Here is a 26,704-nt window from a genome sequence, read left to right as displayed (position 1 = left end):
AGGCTGTTCCAATTTCTGATAAGATATCACTCGGAGGCGTCTGTAATTCCTTACTGTTGAAACTTTGATCCACTGACATCTTCCAGAAAATATCAAACTTGTTCCCTTGTAACACACACAAAATGCTGGAGGAACTCAGCAAGTCAGGCAGCATCCACGTAAATGAAAAAACAGTTGACTTTTTGGGCTGAGACCCTTCAGGACTGAGAAGGATGAAAGGAATGAAAAGGTGGGGGGAGGGGAAGGACGATAGCTAGATGGAGATGGGTGAGGCCAAGTGGGAAGGAAAGATAAATGGCTGGAGAGGAATCTGATAGGAGAAGGGGAGTGGACCACAGGAGAAAGGGAAGGAGGAGGCAACCCAGCGGCAGGCAGTGGAGGGGAAGGGAATTTTTTTTACTGGATAGCTGTGCCAACAGGTCAGAGGCTACCCAGACGTAATATAAAGTGTTGCTCCTCCACCCTGAGGGTGGGCTCATCATGGCACAAGTGGAGACCGTGGACTGACATGTCGGAAAAGGAGTGGGAATTAAAATGTTTGGCCACTGGGAAATTCTGTTTTTGGCAAGTGGAACAGAGGCGCTCGAAGAAGCGGTCCCCCAATTTCAAACGCCAAGAGTGGTGGGTACATGGAACACACTGCCATGGATGGTGGTAGAGATAGATACATTAGGGGCATTTATGAAACTCTTACAAAATGGGGGGCTATGAGGGAAGCTTTAGGGTTATGGTAGGTTATAAGACTGGCACAACACTAGGCCGAAGGGCCTGTGCTGTACTGTTCCATCTACTCTAAGATCAATCTGTCCCTTACCTCCCACATAGCCCTTCATTTTTCTATCATCCATGTGCCTATCTAAGAGGTTCTTAAATGTCCCTAATGCATATGCCTCTACTACCACCCCTGCTAGTGTATTCCATGCCCCTACCACCCTCTGTAAAAATAACCTACCTCTGATATTCACCCCTATGCTTTCCTCCATGCACCTAAGAGTTATGACTCCTTGTATTAGTCATTACTGCCCTGCGCCCTCTCCAAATCTTCTGCACCCGTCCCGTATTGATGCGACAAAAACCGAACAGAATACTGTAATGGGTCAGTTCAGCATTGTAGGCTGAAGGGCCTATATTGTGCTGTACTATGTTCTAGATTACATTTACTTAAATTCAAATCACTGGGAGCCTTTATCCTTACTTAATCATCTATATATCTTGTTCTATCTCGTTATGTAATAGGGTCAAAGGGTGTTGCAGTGCAGCCTAATCATCACTGTAATCCCGGCCCGAAACGTCGACAGAGCTTCTCCTTATAGATGCTGCCTGGCCTGCTGTGTTCCACCAGCATTTTGTGTGTGTTGTCATCACTGTAATCTAATGATCTTATTTAGAGATGCAGCAATGCAGCAAGTTCTTCCAGCCCGCGCTGCCCGGTTACTCCCTTGTGACCGATTGTGACCCCTACATCACTGGGACACGGGATGAAATCGAAGCACCCGGAGGTAACCCATGGGGTCGTGGTGGCAAGATGCAAACTCTTTACAGACAGTGGCGGGAATTGAACTCGGGTCACTGGCGTTCCACAAGCCACTGGGCTGTTGTGCCGTCCCTTACACAGTGATGCGATCCTGCCACAATACCTTCAAGAATCTCTCTTCCAGAAAGCAAACTTCAAAATATTGGTGGCAAACTGACAACTGCAAAGAAAGAAACTGCTTTAACAAACGGGGGTATGAAATCCTGTCTTTAACTTTTCTTGCAGTATAAAATATAATAAACCTCCTCATTCTGCATTCCATAAAACTACCATGTGAAGAGGGTTCCTTCAATTTTATTTTATTTTACTTAGAGATACTTCCAGCCTACCAAGTCACACCACCCAATAACCCACCTATTGAACCCTAGCCTAATCACAAAATAATTTACAATAGTCAATTAGCCTACTAATCAGAACATCTTTGGATTGTGAGAGGAAACCAGAGCACCCGGAGGAAACCCACAAAGTCACCGAGAGAATGTACAAACATTTAACAGGATGCCAGAATTGAACTCCCACGTCCCAAGTAGCATCATGCTAACCACTACGTTACATGGCACCCTTTTACCTTGAACTTTATTTTCATTCCTAGCATTCTGTTGTTTCTCCTTGCCTGCCTGTGGTCAGATGTGGAGCGTTCTACTCTCAGCATGTATTTGGACCTCCTGCCAAAAATGCATACTTGGCAAATTCTTTCCTCCCTCCATGGCTCATTCTGCATCTTCCAGCGATTTAATTGAGAAGTAGGCAACCTGTTCAACCTCGCTCGGTGAAGCAAAGCATCTGTTGATGCTGGCGTTTTAGCTCATTGCTCTTCTGAGCTGGGAGTTCACTACTGTTCAGGCAGCTGGCCGAGCTACTTTGATGAATCAGTTCATAAACACGTCACCCCCTAGTGACTGCTGACAGCAGCTTGTCAGAGTCCTCAGTCCTGGGCCGAAGCCCTGTGGCTTCCACTTCCAGCACCCAGCTTCAATCGTTATCTTGGTGAAGGTCCTTCCCTTCCCAAGAATGAGGTCTTCTGAGCTTCTGCTGGCATTTCTGCAGCTCCCTGCCCAATCCTCCTCCTTCCACAGCCAGGCTTGGGACTGTCCATAAAGGAGTTGGTGGATGATACGAGGTGGCAATTTTTAGTGGCAGTTGTTATAAATAGGAATCTACCTTTGAATTAACTGAAATATTAAATATGACCCTGACCAGCCAGGGTCTTCTTTAGCCAGGGGGTGGTGAACCTGTGAAAGTCATTGCTACAGATGGTTGTGGAGGCCAAGTCACTGGATATATGTATTTATTGAGATAGAACACAGAATAGGCCCTTCCGGCCAGCAACCCCCAACTTAACCGTAGCCTAATCACAGGACAATTTACAATATCTCATTATCCTACCAACTAGTATGTCATTGGACTGTAGGTGGAAACCAAAGGACCCGGAGGAAACCCACATGGTCACGGGGTGAACGTATAAACTCCTTATTGGCAGCGGCAGGAATTGAACCTGGGTTGCCTGTAATGCTAATCACTGTGCTGGAGGTCATGCGTTAAGGATGAAAGATGAAATGTTTAAGGGGAACGTGAGGGGGGAATTTCTTCACTCAGAGGGTGGTGAGTGTGGAATGACTCATTGACCTTAATCCTGGTGATGCCTGATTTGAAGCTTTTGTATCTTCTGCACGGTCGAAGAGAGAAGTGAGTGAGTGTGGTATTTGATTATGCTGCTTACTTTACTGAGTCAGCGAGTAGTGTGAATAGGGTCCAGGGAGGGGAGGCTGACTTCCGTAATGTGCTGAGCCCTGTCCACAACCCTCTGTAATTTCTTGTGCTCTGCCACACCAAGCTGTGTAGCATCCTGATAGAATGCTTTCTTTCGTGGCATCCACATAAACAAATGGGTCATGAGAAATGACCCTCCTTTTTTTTCTCTCTCTCTCTTTGCCCATCACTCTACCTGTTCTCCCTCTCCCTCTGGTGCTCCCCTCCCCCTTTTTTTCTCCCGAGGCCTCCCGTCCCAAGATTCTTTCCCTTCTCCAGCTCTGTATCCCTTTTGCCAATCACCTTTCCGGCTCTCAGCTTCACCCCACCCCCTCCGGTCTTCTCCTGTGATTTTGCATTTTCCCCTCCCCCTCCTGCTTTCAAATCTTTTGCTATCTTTCCTTTCAGTTAGTCCTGACGAAGGGTCTCGGCCCGAAACGACGACAGCGCTTCTCCCGATAGTTGCTGCCTGGCCTGCTGCGTTCCTCCAGCATTTTGTGTGTGTTGCTTGACAAATTTCCTTACTTTTCTGGGGAAGTAGGGGCAAACTGGTGTGCTTTCTTGGCCATAGCATGTCGTTGGTTGGACCAGGACAAGTTATTGGTGATAGTTTGACGTGCATCAATCCCTACCTATGGAGTTGGATGATAACAGAAGCAGGATTTCTGAAGCTAAAAGGATATGCAATTGGGAGAAAAAAGCATTTTACGTATTTGCTTTTCATCCAATCGTTTTAATCAGAGAAGAATAAAAGCACGCTTACAGGCTATAGTAGAGTGATCACGTGAGTCGGATATGATGCTCTCTGAAGGGGTTGTTTGTTGGTAGCTCCTCTGGTGGCTGTGGAAGCTGGTCCAGGATCCACATATTCTGGTGCAGTGTGGGCAAGAGAAACTGGTGTCTGTGGTTAGTGGTTGGGTTGTTTCGTTGCTTAGATTCTCCTTTCGCAGCTGCTGCTTATTCTCAGTGGCACAGTGGTGTTGCTCTCATGTCGTGCAGCTCCCTCTTGAGCAGATTTCCTCCAGGTGTGTCTATTGAGTGCAATGTCTTCCCAGTTTTTAGATGTAATCTGGAATTTCTCCAGGCTCATTTTGGCATTGCCTTTGAAGTGTTTCCTCTGCCCACCAGGGGCTCGCTGACTTTCCTTGAACTGGGAGCAAAGGATCTGTTTGGGAGCCATGAGCTGACCATCCATTGGAGTTGGTATTGCTTTATCGTGGTGGCGATGGCCTCCTCCACTACGCTGGTGTGAATGTGTATGTCCTTCTAGCTGATCCTCAAAATATTTCATAAAGATCTTTGGTGTATAGTTCCAGGGCTTTCAGGTGCCTGTTGCAGGTGGTCCATGATATGGCTGTCACATTTTTAAGCACATTTGACTCACCAAATCTTTGTGACTGTTCTCTCATTTTTAATTTTCTTGCAATGTCAAAATCAATGTTCAGCATGACAGGGTAGTGGTTAGTACAACACTTCACAGTACAGGTGACCCGGGTTCAATCTGCGCAGCTGCCTATAAAGAGTTTCTACATTCTCTCCGTAATCTCCCACATTCCAAAGGTTTACTGGTTGGTAGATTAAATGCTCATTCTGTGCTGTATCTCAATAAATAAATGAATTTATGATCAATGTGTATATACCACTGTATGCTACCTTAGATTCATTTTTTGCAGGGATTTACCAAAGAAGTACATAGAGTTTATGAAAAGTATACATAAAGACTAACAAACAACTAATGTGATAAAAAGAAGACATTATGCAATTAATAATACTGAGAGTATGAGTTGTCGAGTTCTTGAAAGTGAGACTGTAGCATTTTCCTTAAACTTCTGGCATTTGTACAAGGTGCCACCTAAATAGTTATAGCTAAGCATTGGAAAAAAAAAGATCTCCATAAGTTTGAGTATGTAATTTGAGTCCTGCTAGTGCATGCATTCATGAATATAATTAGTTTTATAGGTATTACGTTTGCCTTCTCCGTGCAATCATATACTTACAATGAGATTTACTTCAAGTTGGAAATCGAATTGGATTGTCCAGCACTATTTTTGATCTGTGAAAACAGATTACATAAAAACACCAGAATCAGAAATGCTGTACAAAACTATTTGTTTTCCCATTATAAATCTTGCCATTTTTCACACAGTGTTTTATTAAATTCATAGAAGATTTGACAACATTAAAATGATGGGGGGGATGGTTTAATCTGTTCATTATTTATTGTAGAAGAATTTGTCATATATCTGTTCACTATTTCATGGCAAATAGGCTGCCGAAGGAATATCTTCCAGTGATTATGTTTTTCTTTACAAATCCATCTTCCCCGCTCTGTAGTGACAGCCAATCTATAGAGTCCCAGAGAGAGCTGTAGAATGCCCAGCCTTTGTTGTGTGGAACAAGGTATAAGGGTGTGTGGTGGATAATTTGAAGTCGGCTTGCGGTTATTAATTTTTATGTGATTCATCCTTTTGTTGAGGGGGAAAATGAAGCGACTTTGTTTAACTAATGGGATGTCTTTGTATGTAGACTTGTGTATGACGCCATTGTGGGCACTAACCCCAAGAAGACAGCTTCCATCATTAAGGACCCCCATCACCTAGGAACTGCCCCATCCTCATTGCTACCATATGGAAGGAGGTACAGGAGCCTGAAGACACACTCAACATTTCAGGGACAGCTCCTTCCGCTCTGCCATCAGATTTCTGATGGACATGAACTCATGAGCATCATTTTTCCTTTCTTTGTGTGTGTGTGTGTGTGTGTGTGTGTAAAAACACACACATATTGTAAGTGTATATATAATTTATAGTTTTTTATTTTTTATATAAAGAAGTTAAATAAGTTGGGGGAAAAAGAGGGAAGCAAAAGTAGTGATGTAGTTTTCATGAGGTCAATGTCCATTCAGAAATGAGATGGCAGAGAGAAAAGGCTGTTTCTGAATCATCAAATGTGTGTCTTCAGGCTCCTGTACCTCCTACCTGATGGTAGCAATCAGAAGAGGGCATGTCATGGGTGATGGGGGTCCTTAATGATGGATGCCACCTTTTTGAGGCATTGCTCCTTGAAGATGTTCTGGATTCTGAGCAGTCTAGTACCCTTGATGGAGCTACCCTTGAGGAGTTTACATCTTTATGCAGCTTATTTCAATCCTGTGTAGTGCACCCCCCCCCCCCCAATACCAGATGGCAATCCTGCCTGTTAGAATACTGTCCATCGTACATCCGGAGAAATTTGTGAATGCCTATGGTGACACAGCAAATCTCCTCAAATGCCTGATAAATTATAGTTAATTTGCTTATTGTTATTTAGAGTATACTCTGCTACTTACTGCCATTACTTCTGCTGGCGTTTGGGACAGCAATGAAGGTCCACCATCTTTGCCTGTCCATCGCCATCTTCTCTGTTTTGCCTCAGGTGTGGTTCAGGGTCCTTATTTCTACCTCTCTGGTACGGTCCCAAGTTTTCTTTGGTCTCCTGCATTTCCTCCACTCTTCAAGGGACCATGAAGTGCTGTCTTACTGATGGAATTGGCCTCTTCTCATTACATGCCCAGACAGTCTCCATTTCCTCAGGATGATTGTGGCCACATCCTCTTGATGACACTGAAGGAGTAGGGTGTGGTTGGAGATCTTTCTTTGCCAGAAGATGTGGAGGATCTTCCAGAGGCTCATGGTATCACACTCTCCCATGTGCTAGTATTCAGACCCACGTGTGGACAAAACACATCTCTGGTACAGTTTCACCTTGGTGTGGACATTGTACTTGGTTGATCCACATGTGTTGCTCATTGTTCTAAAGACATTTCTAGCTCTGCTGAGTCTGAACTGGAGTCCTACCGAATGATGCTGCCCAGTTAGGTGAATCTGCCAGTGCTGGGTAAGGCAATACCAAATGCCTTGACAGGAGAAGGGGAATCTACATTAAAGGTCATAGTCTCAGTCTTTCTCTGGTTGACTCTGAGTCCAACCTGTCCACTAGAGGTACACAGGCATTGAGTTTTCTCTTCCATGTGCCAGTGTGTTTGTGATGGTAATGTGAGTTCATCTGCAAAGTCAAGGTCTTCCAAAGTAGAGTCCACCCAATGCCTCTTTGCTCATCTTTCATTGTTTGCCTCATAACCCGGTCCATCACCAGGTTAAACGATATCGTTGACATCGCACAGCCTTGCCTGACTCACGTCTTGATTTCCAAGCTCAAATGGCAGTCCCCAACTCTGCATGTGAAATTAATATAGAAACTCTGGATGAGCTAGACAATTTTGAAAGTATGATCTGGGAATTTGCCAGAGTTGCTCCTGTGGATGCTATCAAAAGCCTTTTCAATATCCACAGAAATTACATGCAGTTGTCTGTCATTCTGTGCACAGTTCTGATGCTACACAGTGTGAAGATCTGGTGGACGCAGCCTCTGTTCTTCCTCAAGCACAGATCGACAGCATGTGTAATCTGATGGAGAATGACTTTGCTGAGATTTTTGCTGGCCTCAGACAGAAGTGTGATGCCACGCCAGTTGTTGCAATCACTTGGCACTCCTTTCTTGGGTTCCTAACAATGACTCCCTTTGTCCAGTTTGTGTACTTGTTGCCGTTCCCAGATTAGAGTAAACAGTGACTGCCGGATGGCTGTTGCAACTTTTGGTTCAACTTTGAACAGCTTGGCACTCACATTGTCATGTCCTGCAGATTTGCTGTTTGTTTAGTGGTTTAATCGCAGCAACAACCTCTTCTTGGGAGGATCTGTGTTGATGTTGAGGTCCTCTGCTGCCCCTTGTATATCAGGCTGGTGGTGGTCCATTCAGTAATTCTCTGAAATACTCTCTCCTCCATTGTTTCTTGCCCTTTCTCTGATCTCTTATGGGACCTCTGAATCTGGCCTGGAATGTTCCACAAGCCAATCTTGAAATCTTGTATATGTTTCCCTGGTCATCTCGACTGGCTGCTTCTTCATCCTGCACTGCATCCTCCATGCACATTCTCTGATACTTTCTTACAAGTCTCTTCACTTTCTTGTTAACTTGTATGCTAGTTGAAGTTACACCTTGGGTTGCGTTGACTTTGTATTTAGTACTTTCTTCTCATTTTTCCATCTTTATTCCTGCTGTATCCATTCATTGTTCTTCTTTCTGGTTCTGTGTTCTAGACAAGCCTCTCTGTTCTCCTTAGAGACTGAAGCAATCCATTTCCACATTGTTTTCGATCCTGTCGACTGACACACCCTTGTTACGGTTTTGCAAGGTCTAAAATTTGTTCTTAAGCTGAATGGTGAAGGCAGATCATGCACTGGAATCCTTGAGCTTCTCAACATCAAAACATCTTGGTACAAGTAACCTGGTCCCAGTGCTTCTCTGCTTGAATTTCATCACTGCAGCAACAAGGTGGTGATCACTTCCTGCATCCACTCCTTAACATCCTGCAAGGGTCATCTCCACATACTATTGATGATCAGATTGTCAGTTTAGTTCTTCTCGTGTTCATTGGGTCAGTTTGTGGATTTAACAGTGTGGAAAGGAGGTCCCTCTATGACCAGATTGTTGATGGCACAGAATTCCACTCGGCTTTCACCATTGCTATTCATCATTCCAAACCCAGGTGTGCCCATGCCCCTACTGAATTGTCAGTTGTTACTTCCCACTTTGGTGTTTAAATTTCCCATGGTGATGATTATCTCATGGTATGCTGTTAACTCTACCAGCGATTGCAGCTGTTCGTAGAAGGTATCCTTTTCTTCAGTGTCACAGTCGTTAATTGGAGCACAGCACTGAATCACAGTCATGTTCACTTGCTTCCCTTTCAGCTTGACTCTCATCAGCCTAGTATTGATTGGTTTCCACTCCAGCAAGCATTCTCAATGCCTTTTTTTCCAAAATGACAGCTACATGATCATGATGCTGACCATCTTCCCTTCCTGAGTCCAAACTTGTTTCACCAGTTGCTGCCTTTAGTCTGCCGGACCGTGTCCATCCGCTTTCACTGATGCCTGGTGTATGTAGGCTGTAATAACACATCTCTGCAGTTACTTGTGCTAGCCTGCCAGTGTTAGACATAGTTTGTACATTCCGGAAACCAATTTTGGTCTTGTTCTTGGTGGTGGTCAGGGCTTCCTTCATCATGCCTGTAGTTTCCTTTCACTTTTCGTTACTCTCAGCCACGCAGGTCCCTGGTGGAGACTCAGAAATACCGTTGCACTCAGATGTCGAAGGGTGCTTTACCAGTCAGGGTTGTTAGCCCTCAGCTGAAACCCCCCAAATCTAGAGGACCAATGGCCCACTGTTAGTCTAGCCTCTACCCTTTGATCAAGCCAACATAGCTTGCTGGGTCATTGAGGCACACAAGCCTCCAAATGACAATGAGGTTGTGGTCCTCTTGCTACTTCGTCATCTGAGTGTCTAGTTTATTGATTGATCTTTTGAGGATTACGTAAAAGGCATTAATCTGTCTTTGCCTTTTGGATGTTGACTGCCCCATTCAGCATTTCTAACACATTCCATATTATTGAAGATTTAGATTCTAGACTCTTTATATTAGAAATTAGCTGTAGGACTATTTCAAAACTTGTATGCTGGCACCTTGCATTACCATACATCAAAAATTTGTCAACAAAGTTCAAAGTAAATTTATTATTGACGTATGTATATGCCACCAGATACTACCCTGAGATTCATTTTTTGCTGTTCACAGTAGAACAAAAACACAATAGGACAACCAGTGTGCAAAAGACAAGCTGTACAAATAAAAAATAAATAAATATGATAATCTATAGTTAAAAAATAATATTGAGAGCATGAGTTGCAGAGTTCTTGGAAGCGAATCCGTGAGTTGTGGAATCGGTTCAGTGTTGAGGTGAGTGAAATTATCACGCCAGTTCAGAAGCCAGATGGTTGAAGGGCAGTAACTGTTCCTCAACCTGGTGGTGTGGGGACCTGAGGCTCCTGTACCTTCTTCCCAAATGCAGCAGCAAGAAGAGAGAATGGCCTTGATGGTGGATGCTGCTTTCCTGTGGCAGTGGTCTGTGTAAGTGTGTTCAATGGTAGGGAGGATTTTTCCCGTGTTGAACAGTTGGCTTGAAAGCCTTTACTCCATTTATTTCTACAAGCAGGGAAATACATTGAGGAAAGAAGAATGTTTTCATTCCAAAATTGCGAGCACGGTTGAGATCGGTGTGCCACAGTAGCGTAGCAGTTACTGTGACACTATTTCAGCTTGAGGCATTCTGGATTTCAGTATTAAATTCTGGTGCTATCTGTAAAGTTGTACGTTCACCCTGTGAGTGCGTGGATGTTCTCCAGGTGCCTTGGTTCCCTCCCACAGTCCAAGGATGGTTACTAGGTGAATTGATCATGGTAAATTATCCTGTCATCAGGCTAGTTAACTAGGTGGGTTGCTAGGCAGTGCAGTTCGATGGGCTGGAAGGGCCTGTTCTGCACTGAATCTCCAAATAAGAATCTCACCACAAAGCCTTTGTTTTTCTTTGTACTAATATTTCTTGCTGTGGTTTTAGAATTAGCATAATGAGGATTGATACTTGTGTAACTTCAGAATAAATATATTTGATTCTAGCTAATTAATTCATTGTCTAGCTACTTATTATGTTGGACTTTGTGATGCCTTGATGTATTTAATATTAATGTTCACATTTCATTCTGTTTTTGGACAGTATACCAGTTACAGCAAGAAGCACCACGTCCAAAGAGAATGACTTGCCCCCGAGAGGTTAGTTACAAACCAAACTTGAATAATGTGGTATGCCGTATGAAAATGTGCTGTTTCTGAATTTCTCATTTCGCTCTTTTGCACAACTGATATTGAGAATGCAGACAGCGTCAATGGAGTCATGCACATTGTTTCAAATGCTTATAATCCCGTAGCATTAGACTGGATGCACAGCTAACGAGCTAAGCCAGCTGTGTAAAATAGAGAACAAAAGATCATTGTGCTTGGAATACAAATATTTAATAAAATGCTGATTTATTTCACTAGGAATGAAAAGGTTTGTAACCCATTGCTTTTGGCATATATAAATGTCTTCAGCAGTATAACCTATCCACAAGGTGTTCAGGATAATCAGTGACACTTATTTAAACATGCATTTGGGGACAATACAAAATCTTTCACATTATTAAAAGCCTCTCTGTTGGACATGAGGCACTTGAGGAACCATCGACTTCCATCTCATAGATCTCTAATGTCAGAAGCCACCCTCCACTAGTTTGATGCAATACATATATCTAAGGCTACGGAACCAGACCACAAAGGTGTGGCTGTGCTGAAGATCCGCAATTCATAACCACGGCGTTTCCAGACGGGCTTTACCAGAGTCTTGATAACACTGGGAATCACTCAGCAATGCGTAAAATTGCTTTGGAGTGTCTTTTATGTATTGATTTTATTTAGAGATATGGCGCAAATCAGGCCCTGTCAGCTCACCGAGCCACCCACCTATTTAACCCTAGCCTGATCACAGGGCGATTTACAATGACCAATTAATCTACTAATCGGTACTTCCTGGACTGTGGGAGGAAACTGAAGCACCAAGAGGAAGCTCATACATACATGGAAAGAACAGACAAACTTTCTAACAGAGGACGTTGGGATTGAACTCTGACACCTCGAGCTGTAACAATGTTGAGCTACCGTGGTGCCACATTACAGACCAGGTTTATCCCTCTTTTTCTGAGCGTCTTTCTCACTGTAAGTGGGACAAGTCCAGCTTGGCTAATGACTGCTGAAGCAGTCAACTCTCAGTCACCTGCAGAGTGATGGAAGTTGTGAGTGACGTGTCACAAGCAGTTTGTGTTTCGTCAGAGCCCCTCGGCTCCAGGTCATCACAGCCTCGGTCCAAAGCTGAAGAGACGAGTGTACCTGCCCTTGCCATCAGGACACTATACTAACTGGCACGATAGCATAGCGGTATCACAACGCTTTACATCAACAGCAATCGGTGGATCTCGATTCAATCCCAGCATTCTCTGCAAGGCTTTTGTACATTCTCCCTGTGATTGCGTGAGTTTTCCAAAGATGCGTGGTTTAGAGTACTGAGTGTGGGGATGCTATGTTAGTGCTAATGCTATGTAAAACTGCAGGCCGCTCCAGCACATCCTCGATGCAAGTAACACATTTCACTGCAAATTTCAACATTTCGATGTACATGTCACAAATAAAGCTGATGCTAATAAAGCCAACCTTTAAAGCTTTCAGTCATCCTTCATCATTTTGGAAATCACTGAACCTCTGACTCTCACCCCACTCTTTACAATCAGATGTTGAAGTAAGTTTTCAGTCACCTTGCCTGACTCTTCCACCGTAGAGCTCTGAGTATATCTTCTATAAGAAAACCTGTATTCTTCTGAACCGCAGAGTATGAGCTCAGCATGCCCTCAGCCCGCAAGTGTCGCCACGCTTCCTGCACCAACGTTGCACGCCCACAACTCTTGAATCCTAACCTGTGTGCCTTTGGCATGTGGGAGGAAACCAGAGCACCTGGAGGAAACCTATACAGTTACTAGGAGAATGTACAAACACTTTGCAGACTGTGATGGACACTGAACTCAAATCTTCTGATCGCTGGTGCTGTAACGTGTTAATCTAACCACTATCCTACTTCTTCAATCTCTTCATTCCAGGAATCAACCTAGTGAAACTTGTTTGAACTGCCTCCAAAGTGGAGCTCTTTAGGATACTCAAACTGTACACAGATGTTGTTTTCCAACACGCTGTAGAGCTGCAGCAAAATTTTATCATCTAATTTACAGGACAATATATACTGTATTATCGTTATAGTATATATTCCCAATATAAGCCTCCTTGGCATATATTGTTGCGGGTGATATATTTAGATTACTGTGTTGATAACAAACGGTATTGACCAAAACTGCTCACCAAATGGTGTGTCATAAAATAACTCAGCTGCTGGTGCTGTATCTCTGTTTAACTAGTTAGCAACTTCATCATACTGAGAATATTTGATGGAAGTTTCTGTGTTTGTTGCCACCTGGTGGGTTCTCCACCATATTGCACTTGTATTTCCTAATTTGGTAAATTCAGTTTATGAACTGAATCAGTGAGCAGTTTACGAAGTTAGTAATTGAGACAAAGGTAACGATGATGTTCAGAAGTATCTGGGGAAAAATGACTTTTGGGAGCGGAGTGGTACCAGCTAGATTCTTACAGGATGGAATTGATAACCTCAGGTTTAATATCACTGGTATATGTTGTGAAAATTGTTGTTTCTTTCTTTATTCTGTTTGCAGGTTGAAAACAGACCAAAGTACTATGGAAGAGAGTATGTAAACCGTTTTCTCTTTTTTCTTTCTTTAATTCTTGACAAGTTATTTCCAAAAACAGAAAATAGTTTCCTTTTAGTTAGAAACTGAACTGAACATCTAAACATCTTGTGTTTTACATCTAGTAAGTAGTAAAACAGAAGTGGTTTTACAGCACAGTAATCTGTTTAAGTTAAAGTTCAAACTTATTTTTATTCAACTGTATGGACGTATACAAAGTTCAAGTAAATTTATTGTCGAAGTATGTGTATGTGTGTGTGTATATATAAAAATAACCATAACAGAATCAAAGACTGCCCAACTTGGACATTCAAACTGTGCAAACTGTGCAAATACAAAAATAGTACCTATAAAAAAACCACATACAATAAGACCGACAATTTATGTGCAAAAAGATGACAAACTGAAAATACAAAATAATAATAATAATAAATAAGCAATAAATATCAAGAACATGAAAAGAAGAGTCCTTGAAAGTGAATCCATAGGTTGTAGGAATATTTCAGTGATGGGGCGAGTGAAGTTATCTCCTTTGATTTAAGAGCCTGATGGTTGAGGGGAAGTAACTGTTCCTGAACCTGGTGGTGTGAGTCCTGAGGCTCCTGTACCACCTTCCTGATGCCAGCAATGAGAAGAGAGGATGTTCTGGGTGGTTGGGGTCCCTGATGATGGATGCTGCTTTTCTGCAACAACAGTTTGTGTAATGTGCTCAATGGTTGGAAGAGTTTTACCCACCAAATAGAATAATGTTCCTCTGCACCAAGCTCACATTCCATATAACACATACACAACACAAATCTCTAACTTTATTAGCTTTTGTTACATATAATTCTTTATTCTTTTTAATTGTTAAATATTTTGTTGCTTGCCACACCCAGATCAATACACCGCAGCGAATTCCTAATGCATGTAAGTGTATATGGTGAATAAAGTTAATCCTTGATCCTTAATCAGATCAGAAGATGCAAGGCCATAGCAGTTGCTGCACTTTGCTTCCCATGAAATTTTATTTTCATAGAATGACGAAAACAGTTGTAAAGTTTTTTTTTCTCTTGCTAAAGAGCCAATCCAATTTAAAAGTGACTGTTTCTCTATTTTGAATGAGTGTTGCAGCCTTGCTATCTCTATTATTAAGCAACACACAAAATGCTGGAGGAACAGGCAGCATCTATGGAGAGAAGTAGGTAGTCAATAATTTGGTCTGAGATCTTTCATTAGGATCTCTTAATTGGGTTTGCATGAAGAAATTAGGTCTATCTTTACATAGATCTTTATTGATCCCAAAGGAACTTATAGTGTCACAGTAGCATTACAAGTGCACAGATATATAAATATTAGAAGAGAAGTAAGAAAGAATCAAATATCAGTTACCTCAAACATTCTAACAGGAGGCGGGAGGTCATCACTTCCCCAGCTATAGATTGACTGATTATAGAGCCTAATGGCTGAGGGTAGGAATGACCTCTTCTAGTACTCTTTGGAGCAACACAGTTGTCTTTTAAGAATATTCACTTGGCATACTCTGCATCGTGATTTGAGGGTAAATAACATGCACTCCATTCCTTCCTTTGCATGACCAACATTGTGCCCCCATTCAGTTGATGATGTCCAGGTTTAAACAATGCTCAATTGTCTTTTGATATCTTGGAGGATGCTGCAAACATGTGCACTCTGCTTATGAAAGGACAGCAATTTTAATGAAATAAATTGCCCTTAGTTCCTATAATATTATACTGTCAATTTCTTAGTTGACACTTTTATATACCAGCTCAAAACCCATTTATTTAACCTTGCTTTTAACTGACATCATTTTGTCTGTTGTTTTCCTGCTTACACTTTATCTCAATGTAAAGCACTTTGAACTACATCATTTGAATGAAAAGTGCTTGAGAATAAATTATTATTATCATTATTATTATTATCAATCCAAGTATGAAAATGTGTGGCCTATTAATTATGATTTGAAATCCATTCGATAGATCATGACATCTAATTCTGTTGAAATTCATAAAATGACCAATTGACGTGTGGTGAAATTTTTCTAAATAGAGTCATAGAACACTCTAGAACAGGAACAGCCCCTTCGGCCCATCTACTTCATGCTGAGTTGTTGTTCTGTCTAGTCCCATTGACCTGCCCCCATTCCCCTCCCATCCATGTAGTTATCCAAATTTCTCTTAAATATTGAAAGCAAACTCACATTCGCTATTCCGCCAGCAGCCACCACCCTCTCAGTAAAGAAGTTCCCCCTCGTGTAATATTTTGAGTATTTTCTCCTTTCAGATTCCATGGGATGATATCTCGTGAGGAGGCTGATGAACAGCTTGGTGGAGTTGAGGGAGCTTACCTCATCAGAGAGAGTCAACGTCAGCCAGGGAGTAACACTTTGGCTCTGAGGTGAGTTTACTTCCTAATGCCAACAATCTGAACTTGTTATTCTCTAATAACAAAGAGAAATGACCTGTTACGTATTTTGGTTTCTTTGTCTTCCCGGATAGTACTTGGATGTTTTACACTCTGACCTGCAACTCTGGTGGGCAGAAATGATCCAGAAGGATGCAAACGGCAAAACACACTTGCACCAGGTGCCGAAGGCAGTGACTATTACGTCCTCACATTTTCAGGAGGAGGACACAATTCCACACTAATCAATGTCCTAGTATCAAGTTCCTAGGAATGACCATCACCAATAGCAGGTCCTATGTCCTATTCCAACCATGTAGTAATAGACAATAGGTGCAGAAGTAGACCATTCGGCCCCTCAAGCCTGCACCACCATTTTGAGATCATGGCTGATCATCTACTATCTACTAGTCACCACAACTAGGAAAGCTTACCTGCACCTCTATTTCCTGAAGACATTTTGCATGTCCCCTTTGACCCACACCAACTTTTATTGATGGACTGTAGAAAGCATCCCATGCCAATGTACCATATCTTGGTATGGCAACTCTTCCGCCTGTCATCATAAGAAACTGCAGAGAGTTGTAGACGCAGTTCAGTAATCGTGGAAGCCAGCCTCCCACCATGGACTCTGTCTATACTGTTCATTGCTTCAGTGAAATAGCCTGCAATATTTAAAGACCCCTCCAACTCCAGATATTCTCTCTTCTTCCCCCTCCCCCGCTGGACAGAAGATACAAGAACCTGAAATCATGCACCACAAGGCTCACAAAGAGCTATTATCCCACAGTTATATGACTATTGAATGGTGGAAATAATTCTGAAGATGTGTAGCTCAGGTGGTTGATGGTTGGGTTGAGCTATTCTGCAATTGCAACCTTGGCAGTTTACTTGTAAACGTTTCATCACCATGCAAGGAGACCTAGCCAGTGCACTGCTGACTGCAGTGCATCTTCCAAGTGATTAAAAAGTAGATAAAGGCCAAGCATTCAGAGGACCCACCACAATCAACAGTGCACTGACGGTGTCTCTTCGAAAGGTGATGAAACGTTTGCAAGTAAGTTGCCAAGATCTGAGAACAACTCAACCCATCTATTGAATGGTTTCCTAGTATGATGAGATAGATTCTTACCCCACTATGACCTTATTGTGTACCCACACTGCACCTTCTCTGCTACTGTAACACTTTATTCAACGCTCTGTTATTGTTTTACTTCGCTTAACCCTCTCACCTTAGGCTCTTAATGAGTTACCTATTGCTTTGGACACAAGCTAACAGCAACATAACTCCACAATGCATGGGGAATAATGGTGAAAAGGCAATTTCCAATAACTAAACAGATCTAGAGTAGGTATGATTTGGGTAAACACAAAAAACATAAAAGTATGAATGATCCTTTAAGGGAAAATAGGACAATTACTTAAATGAATACTGACACACCCATACAAATTTACCATTCACCAGGAGCAATACTCCAGCTCACACCATGCTCAACTGAGATGAAAATTGTTTTGGCAAAATATTTTAAACTAACAAGCGAGAAAAAGAAAAAGGCTCATCATATATATGTTAATCTACACCATGCACGTAATTGTTGGGGCTCATTGTTGCATAATCAATCAGTTTGCTTCACTTTGTTTACCCATGGTAGCAAGACGGTTCTGCGCTGAAAAACCAGTTGAAGTAAAAAAAATTATCCATACCATGTTCAAGGAAACAAGGCCTCGAACTTTCTCCAATGTCATGTGCTAGCTAACTAGCTGAAAGTTATCTGTACATTCTCTGAGTGACCGTTGTCTATATGAGGATTTTCTGACATCGGTATCTGTCATTCTGAATTGAATTCTGGGAGTGTTTCACCATGTTTTTCCACTATACTTGTTGTCCGTTTCCATTCTAGTTCTTTGATCCCAGCTCTCTCTGGAAAATTGTTCCCCCATTTTAATTTCCTGTGCTCTCCTTAGAATTTCCAAGACACCTCCTGTTGGCTAATTCAACAAGCCTAACTCATTAATCAACTTTACTTTAAACAGCAAAAAAACCCACTCAATTTTATAATGTAGTTAAGGGGACACTTAAAGCATTTTGAGAAAATCTGCACAAAAATAAAATACCAAACAGCATAACTGCATGAATAAACATGGTCTTGTACTACCAAAATGCACTGTGTAATGAATTGATCTGTATGGCTGATATGCAAGACAGGCTTTTCACTGTACCTCAGTAGATATGACACTGATACCAAAAATGGGCACCCATGAGGTTCTGATTCTACAAGCAGAACCAACACAATTTCTAAACTTCTGTCCCCTTGCTTTCCAGTCCTAATGAAAGGTCTCGGCCTGAAACTGTTCATTCACCTCAATAGATGGACATTTTTTTTATGGTCTTATTTTTTTGGGCGCTTGTATTTCCCTTTATATGAGAATGTAAGTGTTGAGTGTAGTATTTCCAAGTGGTTCCTTCTAAATTTTGCTGAGGTATTTACAAATTAATTAGTCATTTGCAGCATTGCATATAGAGAGTCAATAGAAGGTTTTTAACTTAGTCACAGTAGAACCTGGAGAATCGGGACATGTTGAAGGCTAAAGGCAAGAGAGCAAGGGTGAGAAGAGAATAGGGACTGAAAAACTACAGTAGGCTAATTGTCCCGGTAGGGAGAGGAAATTAAGCCAAACCCATTTGTCTTGAGTCAGGGAAGTGTCTCTCATCTTGATGAGCAGGAGCTCAGTACGTTGTTCCTTAGTTGATCAGTGAGCCAATTTTTAAGTTATTTCAAACTGCTTAAAAGAATAACTTCAGGGGGGAAATGAGTTATTCACTCAACTGTGGCCTTGTTCTTGGCACTGTTGGTGTGTGCACACTGCAAACAAGTATATTATTTATGCAATGTCTTGAGACCAGTTGCAAAGTTAGGAGATGACCAGACTGATCAAATATAGAACAGGCTGGTGTCAATACTCAGAGCCGGGTATAGAAACAGCAAAGCTCTGCACTGGAAAAGCACTGGAAATGTGGAGGACACAGCCCAGTGCTTCACAGACGAAGCCCTATCCACCACTGAGCACATTTACTTGGAGTGCTGCAATGAGAACGTAGCATCCATCATCAGCGACCCCCCCCCCCACCCTCCCAGGCCACGCTCTCTTCTCTACACTACCATTGGGAGGAGGTACACACTAGAGAATCTGCAGAGGCTGGAAATGCAGAGCAACACACACAAAATGCTGGAGGAAGTCAGGGAGCATCTATGAAAAGGAATAAACAATTAGATATTTTGGGCTGAGACTCTTCATCAGGGTTCAAGGTACAGAAGCTTAGGTCTCACCCCACCAGGTTCAGGAACAGTTACTACCCTGCAACCATCAGGCTCCTGATAATCTCACTCATCCTGACTCTGAACTGATTCTATGATTTACAGGCGCATTTTCAAGGACCTTACAATTCATGTTCTCAGTATTATTTACTTACATAATTTGTCACGTTTTGCACATTGGTTGTCAGTCTTTGTTTATGTATTTCTGTATCTTCCTGTAAGTGCCTGCATTAAAATGAATCTCAAGGTAGTATATGATAACATACACATACTTTTATAATACATATCACTTTGACTTTAACAGTTACTCAACTAATATCGCAATCACAAAAATTCAATGTACATTTATTATTAAAGTATGTGTACAGAATACGACTCTAAAGTTCGTCCCCCCCCAGGCAGCCATGAAACAAAGTAACACGATGGAACCCGTTCAAAGAAAACATCAAACACCAAACATGCAAAAAGAAAGAATAAATTGTGCAAATGGCAAAAAGCAAGCAAGTGATACATAGAATTAAGCATCAAACCAGGAGACCAGTAGTAGTCCAGAGGCCATCCCTATCTATATTCTATCCCCTGGCTAGGCAAATCTATCAAATGTGCTGTTGCAAGGAATAGCTATGAAAATGAACTGGGAATCCTCAACCGACATTACTAAGTCTCAAACGTTCAAGTTAAGAAAACCTCTTGCTGATTACTCAGTTAATGAGTCATTAGTGAAAGTGCTGAGTGTTTAGTCTGAAAAGGGACCTTTACCACTAAAGATGTCGGCTGCCAAAGCTAGATTTATAAGGGGTGGTAGAAGAACCAAAGCAAAGGAATAAGTTACCGTGGGCTCCTAGTTGGTCCTCTTACTGTTCCTGGGCCTGTCCATGAAACTATTACTAGAAATGACAACATCCCAGGAGAGCCTATGTAGAGACAACATCCTTATTCACACTGAAACATATAAAATTATGAAAGGGATAGTTAAGATAGAAGCAGGAATGTTGTTTCCAGTGATAAGTGAGACTCGAACTAAGGGACATAGCCTTAAGATTCAGGGGAGTAGATTTAGGACGGAGATGAGGAGCTGCTTTTCCCAGAGAGTGGTGAATCTGTGGAATTCTCTGCCCAATGAAGCAGTGGAGGCTACCTCAGGGAATATATTTAAGACAAGGTTGGATAGATTTTTGCATGGTAGGGGAATTAAAGGTTATGGGGAAAAGGCAGGGAGGTGGAGATGAGTCCATGGCCAGATCAGCCATGATCTTATTGAATGGCGAAGCAGGCTCGACGGGCCAGATGGCCTACTCCTGCTCCTATTTCTTATGTTCGTATGACCGCAGCGTGCTTGTTTTATAGCTCAGTGGAATAGATTAATGGCAGATTTCAGCAGTGTCAGGATGTGCAGTAGACCTATTAGCAGAATATTTCATCGCTGTCTCTATATCCTTTATGGCCTGGGAAATTCCGAAAACTCAGTCACCATCAAACCCATCAGCAGTTTTGATGTAGTGAGCTGAATAGAAGTCTGTGTCAATGAATGCTAAGTGTCTCTGAAATTAACTGTTGATGTGGTCAGGGTGACACATAGGACTACAGAGGTCCCTTCCTGGAGAATGGTCTCAGCCCAAAATGTTGACTGTTTATTCATTTCCATAGGTGCTGCCTGACCTGTTGAGTTCCTCCAGCATTTGTGTCTGTTACAAAGATTAAAGATTAGCTTTATTTGTTACATGTATATCAAAACGTACAGTGAATACGCCTTCTGTGTCAATGACCAACTCAGTCGGAGGATGTGCCGGGGCGGCCCACAGCTATCACCATGCTTCTAATGCCAACGTGCCATGCCCACTACTTGCCAACCCACTAACCTTTAGAATAAGGGAGGAAACCACATGGTAGAAGTACTAACTCCTTACAGACAGTGGCAAGAATCGTACCCCGATCGTACAGATGGCACTACAAAGTGCTACACTAATCTCTACACTACAGTACCTGACTGCTAAATAGCATAAGTGTCATACAATGTGCAAAAGTGTGGCAACCCCTTACCTAACGCATCAAGTCTGAGTACTTATTACATTCAATCAGGAGCATTGGCTGACAATTGAGTATCTAACAAGAGAATCATTTTTATTTTATTGATTTAGTGATAAAGGTCATTTAGTGGATGCCAGCCAATTACACCCTTGTGACCAATTAACCGACTGACCCTTGCGTCTTTGGAGCGTGGGAGGAAAACGGAGCACCCGAAGGAATCCCACGCAGTCATGGGGAGAACGTGGAAACTCCTTACAGACAGTGTAACTGGCGCTGTGATGCGTTATGCTATCTGCTACACAACTGAGCATGCCCCCGCCCCGCCCCACCAGTGACCTTCAACACTGGCCCAGCACTGAATGCGAGAGGCAAATATCCTCATTGGGAAGTGCCCGGTGGACAATTCATCTCAAAGTTCAAAGTACAAATGAGTCACCACATACAACCCTGAGATTCATTTTCTTGTGGGCATTCTCAATAAATCTGCAGAATAATAACCATAAAAGGATCAGTGAAAGACTGCCCAACTAGGGTGATCAGCCGGAGTGCAGACAACAACAAGCTGTGCAAATACTAAGAAGAGAAACTACAGTCAGAATCATGTTTAATACCACCAGCATGAGAAAATCTGCAGATGATGGAAATCCAAACAAAGCACACAAATTTCATGACGCATGCTGGTGATATTAAAACAACACACACAAAATGCTGGAGGAACTCAAGCAGGCCAGGCAGCGTCTATGGAAAAGAGTACAGTGGATGTTTATTCTTTTCCATTGATGCTGCCTGGCCTGCTTGAGTTCTTCCAGCATTTTGTGTATGTTGCTTTAATATCACCAGCATATGTCTTGGAATTTGTTAACTTTGCGGCAGAAGTGCAATGCACTACATGATAAATGTAGAAAAAAAGGAATTACTGTTAATATATATATGTATATCAAATAGTTAATTTAAAATAAATAGTGCAGAAACAGGAATAAATAAAAGAAATACTAAGGTTCAATGTCCATTTAGAAAGCGGATAGCAGAGAGGAAGAAGCATAATAAATAAGCAATAAATATCGAGAACATGAGATAAAGAGACCTGAGATCTTGAATAAAAACACAAAATGTTGGCAGAACTCAGCAGGCCAGACAGCATCTATGGGAGGAGGTAGTGACGATGTTTCGGGCGAAAACCCTTCATCAGGGCCAGACAGCATAGTGACGAGGTAGAAACTCCTGATGAAGGGTTTCGGCCCGAAACGTCGTCACTACCTCCTCCTATAGATGCTGTCTGGCCTGCTGAGTTCTGCCAGCATTTTGTGTTTTTATGTATTTCCAGCATCTGCACATTCACTCGTGTTGCCTGAGGTCTTGAACTTTGTGTTTGCCTCTGTTCAGGTCCTTTGTGATTTTTTTTATCAGCACATCAATTTTTGTTGATATTTTTCACTAACTACTGTTTAAGATGCCATTTTACCAGCATTAGTTTGTGATATGTTTGGTGTTCTCCTCTCATTCTCTTTCTAGATTTGGATATCAGACATTAAACTACAGATTGTTCTATGATGGAAAGCACTTTGTAGGAGAGAAACGATTTGAGTCAATCCATGATCTCGTGACGGATGGTTTGATAACCCTTTACATAGAAACTAAAGCATCTGAGTATATTTCTAAGATGACCACCAATCCCATCTATGAGCACATAGGATATGCCACACTGTTGAGAGAGCAAACCTCAAAAAGACTGATAAAAACAAAGCAAGACATTAGGAAGGTGTCCTTGATGAACGATGAAAACAGTTCAGTTGAAAAGGTAAGAATTTCAGTTTGTACTTCCTTGCTTTGTTTATCAAAGACATGGTTGTGCAACGATTTTTGGTGTGCTTCTAACATGAGGCCTTGTGTGTTTGAAGAATTACTATCATAATCAAGTTTATTATCAGTGACATGCGTTAGTCCATGGCCTCCTCCTGTGTCATGATGAGGCCACCCTTAAGTTGGAGAAACAACACCTTATATTCCATCCAGGTAGCCTCCAAATCAATTTTTCTGGTATTGCCCACTCCGGCCTCTTACCTCTTCTGACCTGCCTATTACCTCCCCTGGGTTTCCTCCTCCTTCCCATTCTCTCAAGGTCCACTCTCCTCTCCTGTCAGCTTCCTTCCTCTCCAGCTGTTTTCCTTTCCTACCCAACTGGTTTCACCTATCACCTGCTAGCTATCCTCCTTGCCCTCTTTATACTGGCATCTTTCTGCTTCACTTCCTGTCTTGGTGAAGGGTCTCGGCCCAAAATGTTCATTCATTTCCATACATGCTTCCTAACCTGCTGAGTTCCTCCAGCACTTTGTCTGGATTTCCAGCATCTGCTAAACTTCATGAAACTTGTTGTTTTGTGGCAGCAGTCCTGTGCAATATATAAAATGTATATAAATTAAAATAAGTAGTATAAATTATCAATGTAACGAAATACAAAAAAAAAGAAATATCTGCTGGTAGATGTCCTACTGGTTCTGAGGACTTTTTCATCCTGTAAAGTCTGTGATGCCTGACCGCAATGTGAATCCGGAACACGCTGGCCGTTCATTCACTGTCATTGGTACTATTAAAGCAGCAAGTGTGAAGGGGAACATGAGAGATCCTGCTGATGCTGGAAATCAGATGCAGGGCATGAAGAGATACGGGGAGAAGGCAGGAGATTGGGGCTGAGAGAGAAAATGGATCAGCCATGATGAAATGGCGGAGCAGACTCGATGGGCCAAATGGCCTGATTCTGCTCCTATATCATACAGTCTTATCTTGAGCAACACACAAAAATGCTGGAGGAGCTCAGCAGGCCAGCTAGCATCCATGGAGTGTGAGCTGAAGCTTTATAAGGTCAGATAGGGGTAGGAAGTATGTAAGCAGTAAGGCACTAATAAAGTGTTGGTGAGCAGCAGCACCTTGGGTCCACAGTTCCCCAAACAGGGAACCTGGTTAGAACAGACCAAGTGTGGCGCATTTCTGGTTACTGCACTGTGATGCCGGGGAGAGCTCAGAGGAGATTGGAAAAATTCAGTTATCGGGAGTGACTGGGTAAGCCGGGGTTCTTTTCTGTGAAACGAAAAACCAAAGGGGTGGACTGCTAACAGGTATATAAAATTATAGGAGACTAGATAGTCAGAATCAGTGAAGCTAGGTTTAAGATGAAAGGAAGGAGTTTTAAAGGGGATTTGAGAGGAAACGTTTTTTACACAGAATGTTTGATATGTGCAATTGGCTGCCAAAAGCTTTGGACTCAAGTTCAGATTTATTTATAAACAGAAGTTAGGTGGTCCTGTAAGAGTTGGATGTCCTTGTCTGCCAGTTCACTGCCCAGGCAGTGAAAGTGAAAATTACTTACAGCCATTGTTTAAGGAGTGAGAAAGGAAACTGAACATGAATGCAGTTGAGACGCAGGAAAGTGAGTTTACAAAACTAGATTTTTTTTTTGCAAGTTGGATTTAACATGGGATTGTGGTCAGTTGATTCATATGGGTACCACATTTAGATCTGTTTGTTGTAAAATTAAGGTCCACACATTTTAAATTAATTTTTCATTTGTACTTTTTTCTGTAAAAATGTGCCAAAAATGGATTCTGATTCAGATTTAGTTATTGCCTGTAAACAAAAGCAAATAGTGAGATTTGTCATTTGTGTTAACAACCAAGGTTATGCTGAGGGCAGCCTTCAAATGTCACCACACACTCGGGCACCAAAGTAATATGCCCACACTGCTTGGCAGAATGACACAGAACACAACAAGCAGCAGAACCCAACAGCAGAGTAAGTCCCCTTACCAGTGCCCACCCTCCCACTCAACCACATTTACAGTCCGCCAACTCTAGGACATTTGAACACTTGGATAGGCAAGGCTTAGAATGATCTGGTCCTTGTGTCGATAAATGGGATTATAATAGATGGGCTGAGAAGTTGGTTTGGAGTTGGTGGTCCGTTTCTGTGCTGTATGATCCCATGACTACTCTCAGTGGCCACTTTATTAGGCACACCTGTAAGTTAATGCAAATACCTAAACAGCCAGTCATGTGAAAGCATGCAGACATGGTCAAGAGGTTGGTGTTGTTCAGACCAAACATGTGACTGTTGAAAGACTGTTGGTGCCAGATCGTGTGGTTTGAGTATCTCAGAAACAGCTGAACGCTCAGGATTTTCACACACAACAGTCTCTAGTATTTACAGAGAACGGTGAGCAGCAGTTCTGTTGGCAAAAAATGCTTTGTTAATCAGAGAGGTCAGAGGAGAATGGCAGAACTGGTTCAAGCTGACAGGAAGGCAATAGTAACCACACATTACAACAGTGGTGTGCAGAAGAGCATCTCTGACTGCACAACATGTCAACCCTTGAAGTGGATGGAACACCACAGTGGAAGACCATGAACGTACACTCAGTGTAGGAGGTACCTAATGAAGGTACTGATTGTATGACTCATATTTGTAATGATAGTGCTCTGATTGGGTTTCTTTGTTACTTCACTCATGCCATTCATTTTCCACTGTATTTGTTATAAGTGTCACTTTGAGACCAGGCATGCATTTAAATGGACAATGGATATACAAGTCTGTTCTTCAAAACTGCCTCTCACACAAGTGTGATTGATAGTGCAGTGGAAAGTTGGATAATGTAGTCAGTGCCTGAAGAGAACTCCTTGTTCAGTAGTAGACATGAAGTACTGTACTTGGGCTGAAAACATTTTGAGCACACTTAATTTGAAATATTTATAACAAGCTGGCAGGGAAAATTATAGAAAACAAAAATAAAGCGGCTCTTTGGAATGAAAGCTGCAGGGGAAAAATTAAAGTTAGTGGAATACCAAATTTCAAATCCACTCTCGCCTCCTGTCAGATTCCTCCTTCTTCAGCCCTTTAGCTTTTCTACCTGTCACCTCCCATCTCCTTTTCCATCCCCCTTCCCTCACATAACTTCACCTGTCACTTTTTAGCTTGTACTCCTTCCCCTCCCCCACCATCTTCTGGCTTCTTCCCTCGCTCTTTCCAGGCCTGACAAGGGGTCGCAGCCTGAAACATCGAGTGTTTGTTCCTCACCGTAGATGCTGCATGACCTGCTGAGTTCTTCTAGCATTTTGTGTGCGTTGTTCGAGATTTCCAACATCTGAAGAATCCCTTGTGTTTGGAAATTTTCAAATTTCAGTGGTTTCCAAATGTTCTCCAAAGGAACAATCAATTCAATAAGGAGTCATATTTGAAAAGTTGCTGCAGGACCGATTCTGAGTAAGTAACAGGAAACACCATTGGAATAAATGTGGCATTCTCAGACTGACAGGATTTAATGAGCAAGATGGAATTGGGATTCGTGCCAGAGTTAAGTTCAAGTTTAATTATCATTCAACCATATATGAATACCCAAGAATATAGT

General features: G+C 42.2%; 1 protein-coding gene across 2 annotated transcripts in view; it reads left to right on the top strand.

Annotated features, from left to right (window-relative positions):
* Positions 1–26,704, top strand: part of chn2 (chimerin 2) — a 251,322-nt gene that overhangs the window by 142,528 nt on the left and 82,090 nt on the right. For both annotated transcript variants that reach the window (XM_059945052.1, XM_059945053.1), the window contains 4 exons: positions 10,936–10,991; positions 13,529–13,560; positions 15,845–15,958; positions 22,822–23,107. In XM_059945052.1, the coding sequence (XP_059801035.1) occupies positions 10,936–10,991; positions 13,529–13,560; positions 15,845–15,958; positions 22,822–23,107 (488 nt within the window). The remainder of the gene's footprint in view (positions 1–10,935; positions 10,992–13,528; positions 13,561–15,844; positions 15,959–22,821; positions 23,108–26,704) is intronic.

Source organism: Hypanus sabinus, chromosome 20, assembly GCF_030144855.1.
Source record: "Hypanus sabinus isolate sHypSab1 chromosome 20, sHypSab1.hap1, whole genome shotgun sequence".
In the NCBI taxonomy this organism is placed as follows: domain Eukaryota; kingdom Metazoa; phylum Chordata; class Chondrichthyes; order Myliobatiformes; family Dasyatidae; genus Hypanus; species Hypanus sabinus.
This window is presented reverse-complemented; position numbering and strand designations above follow the sequence as displayed.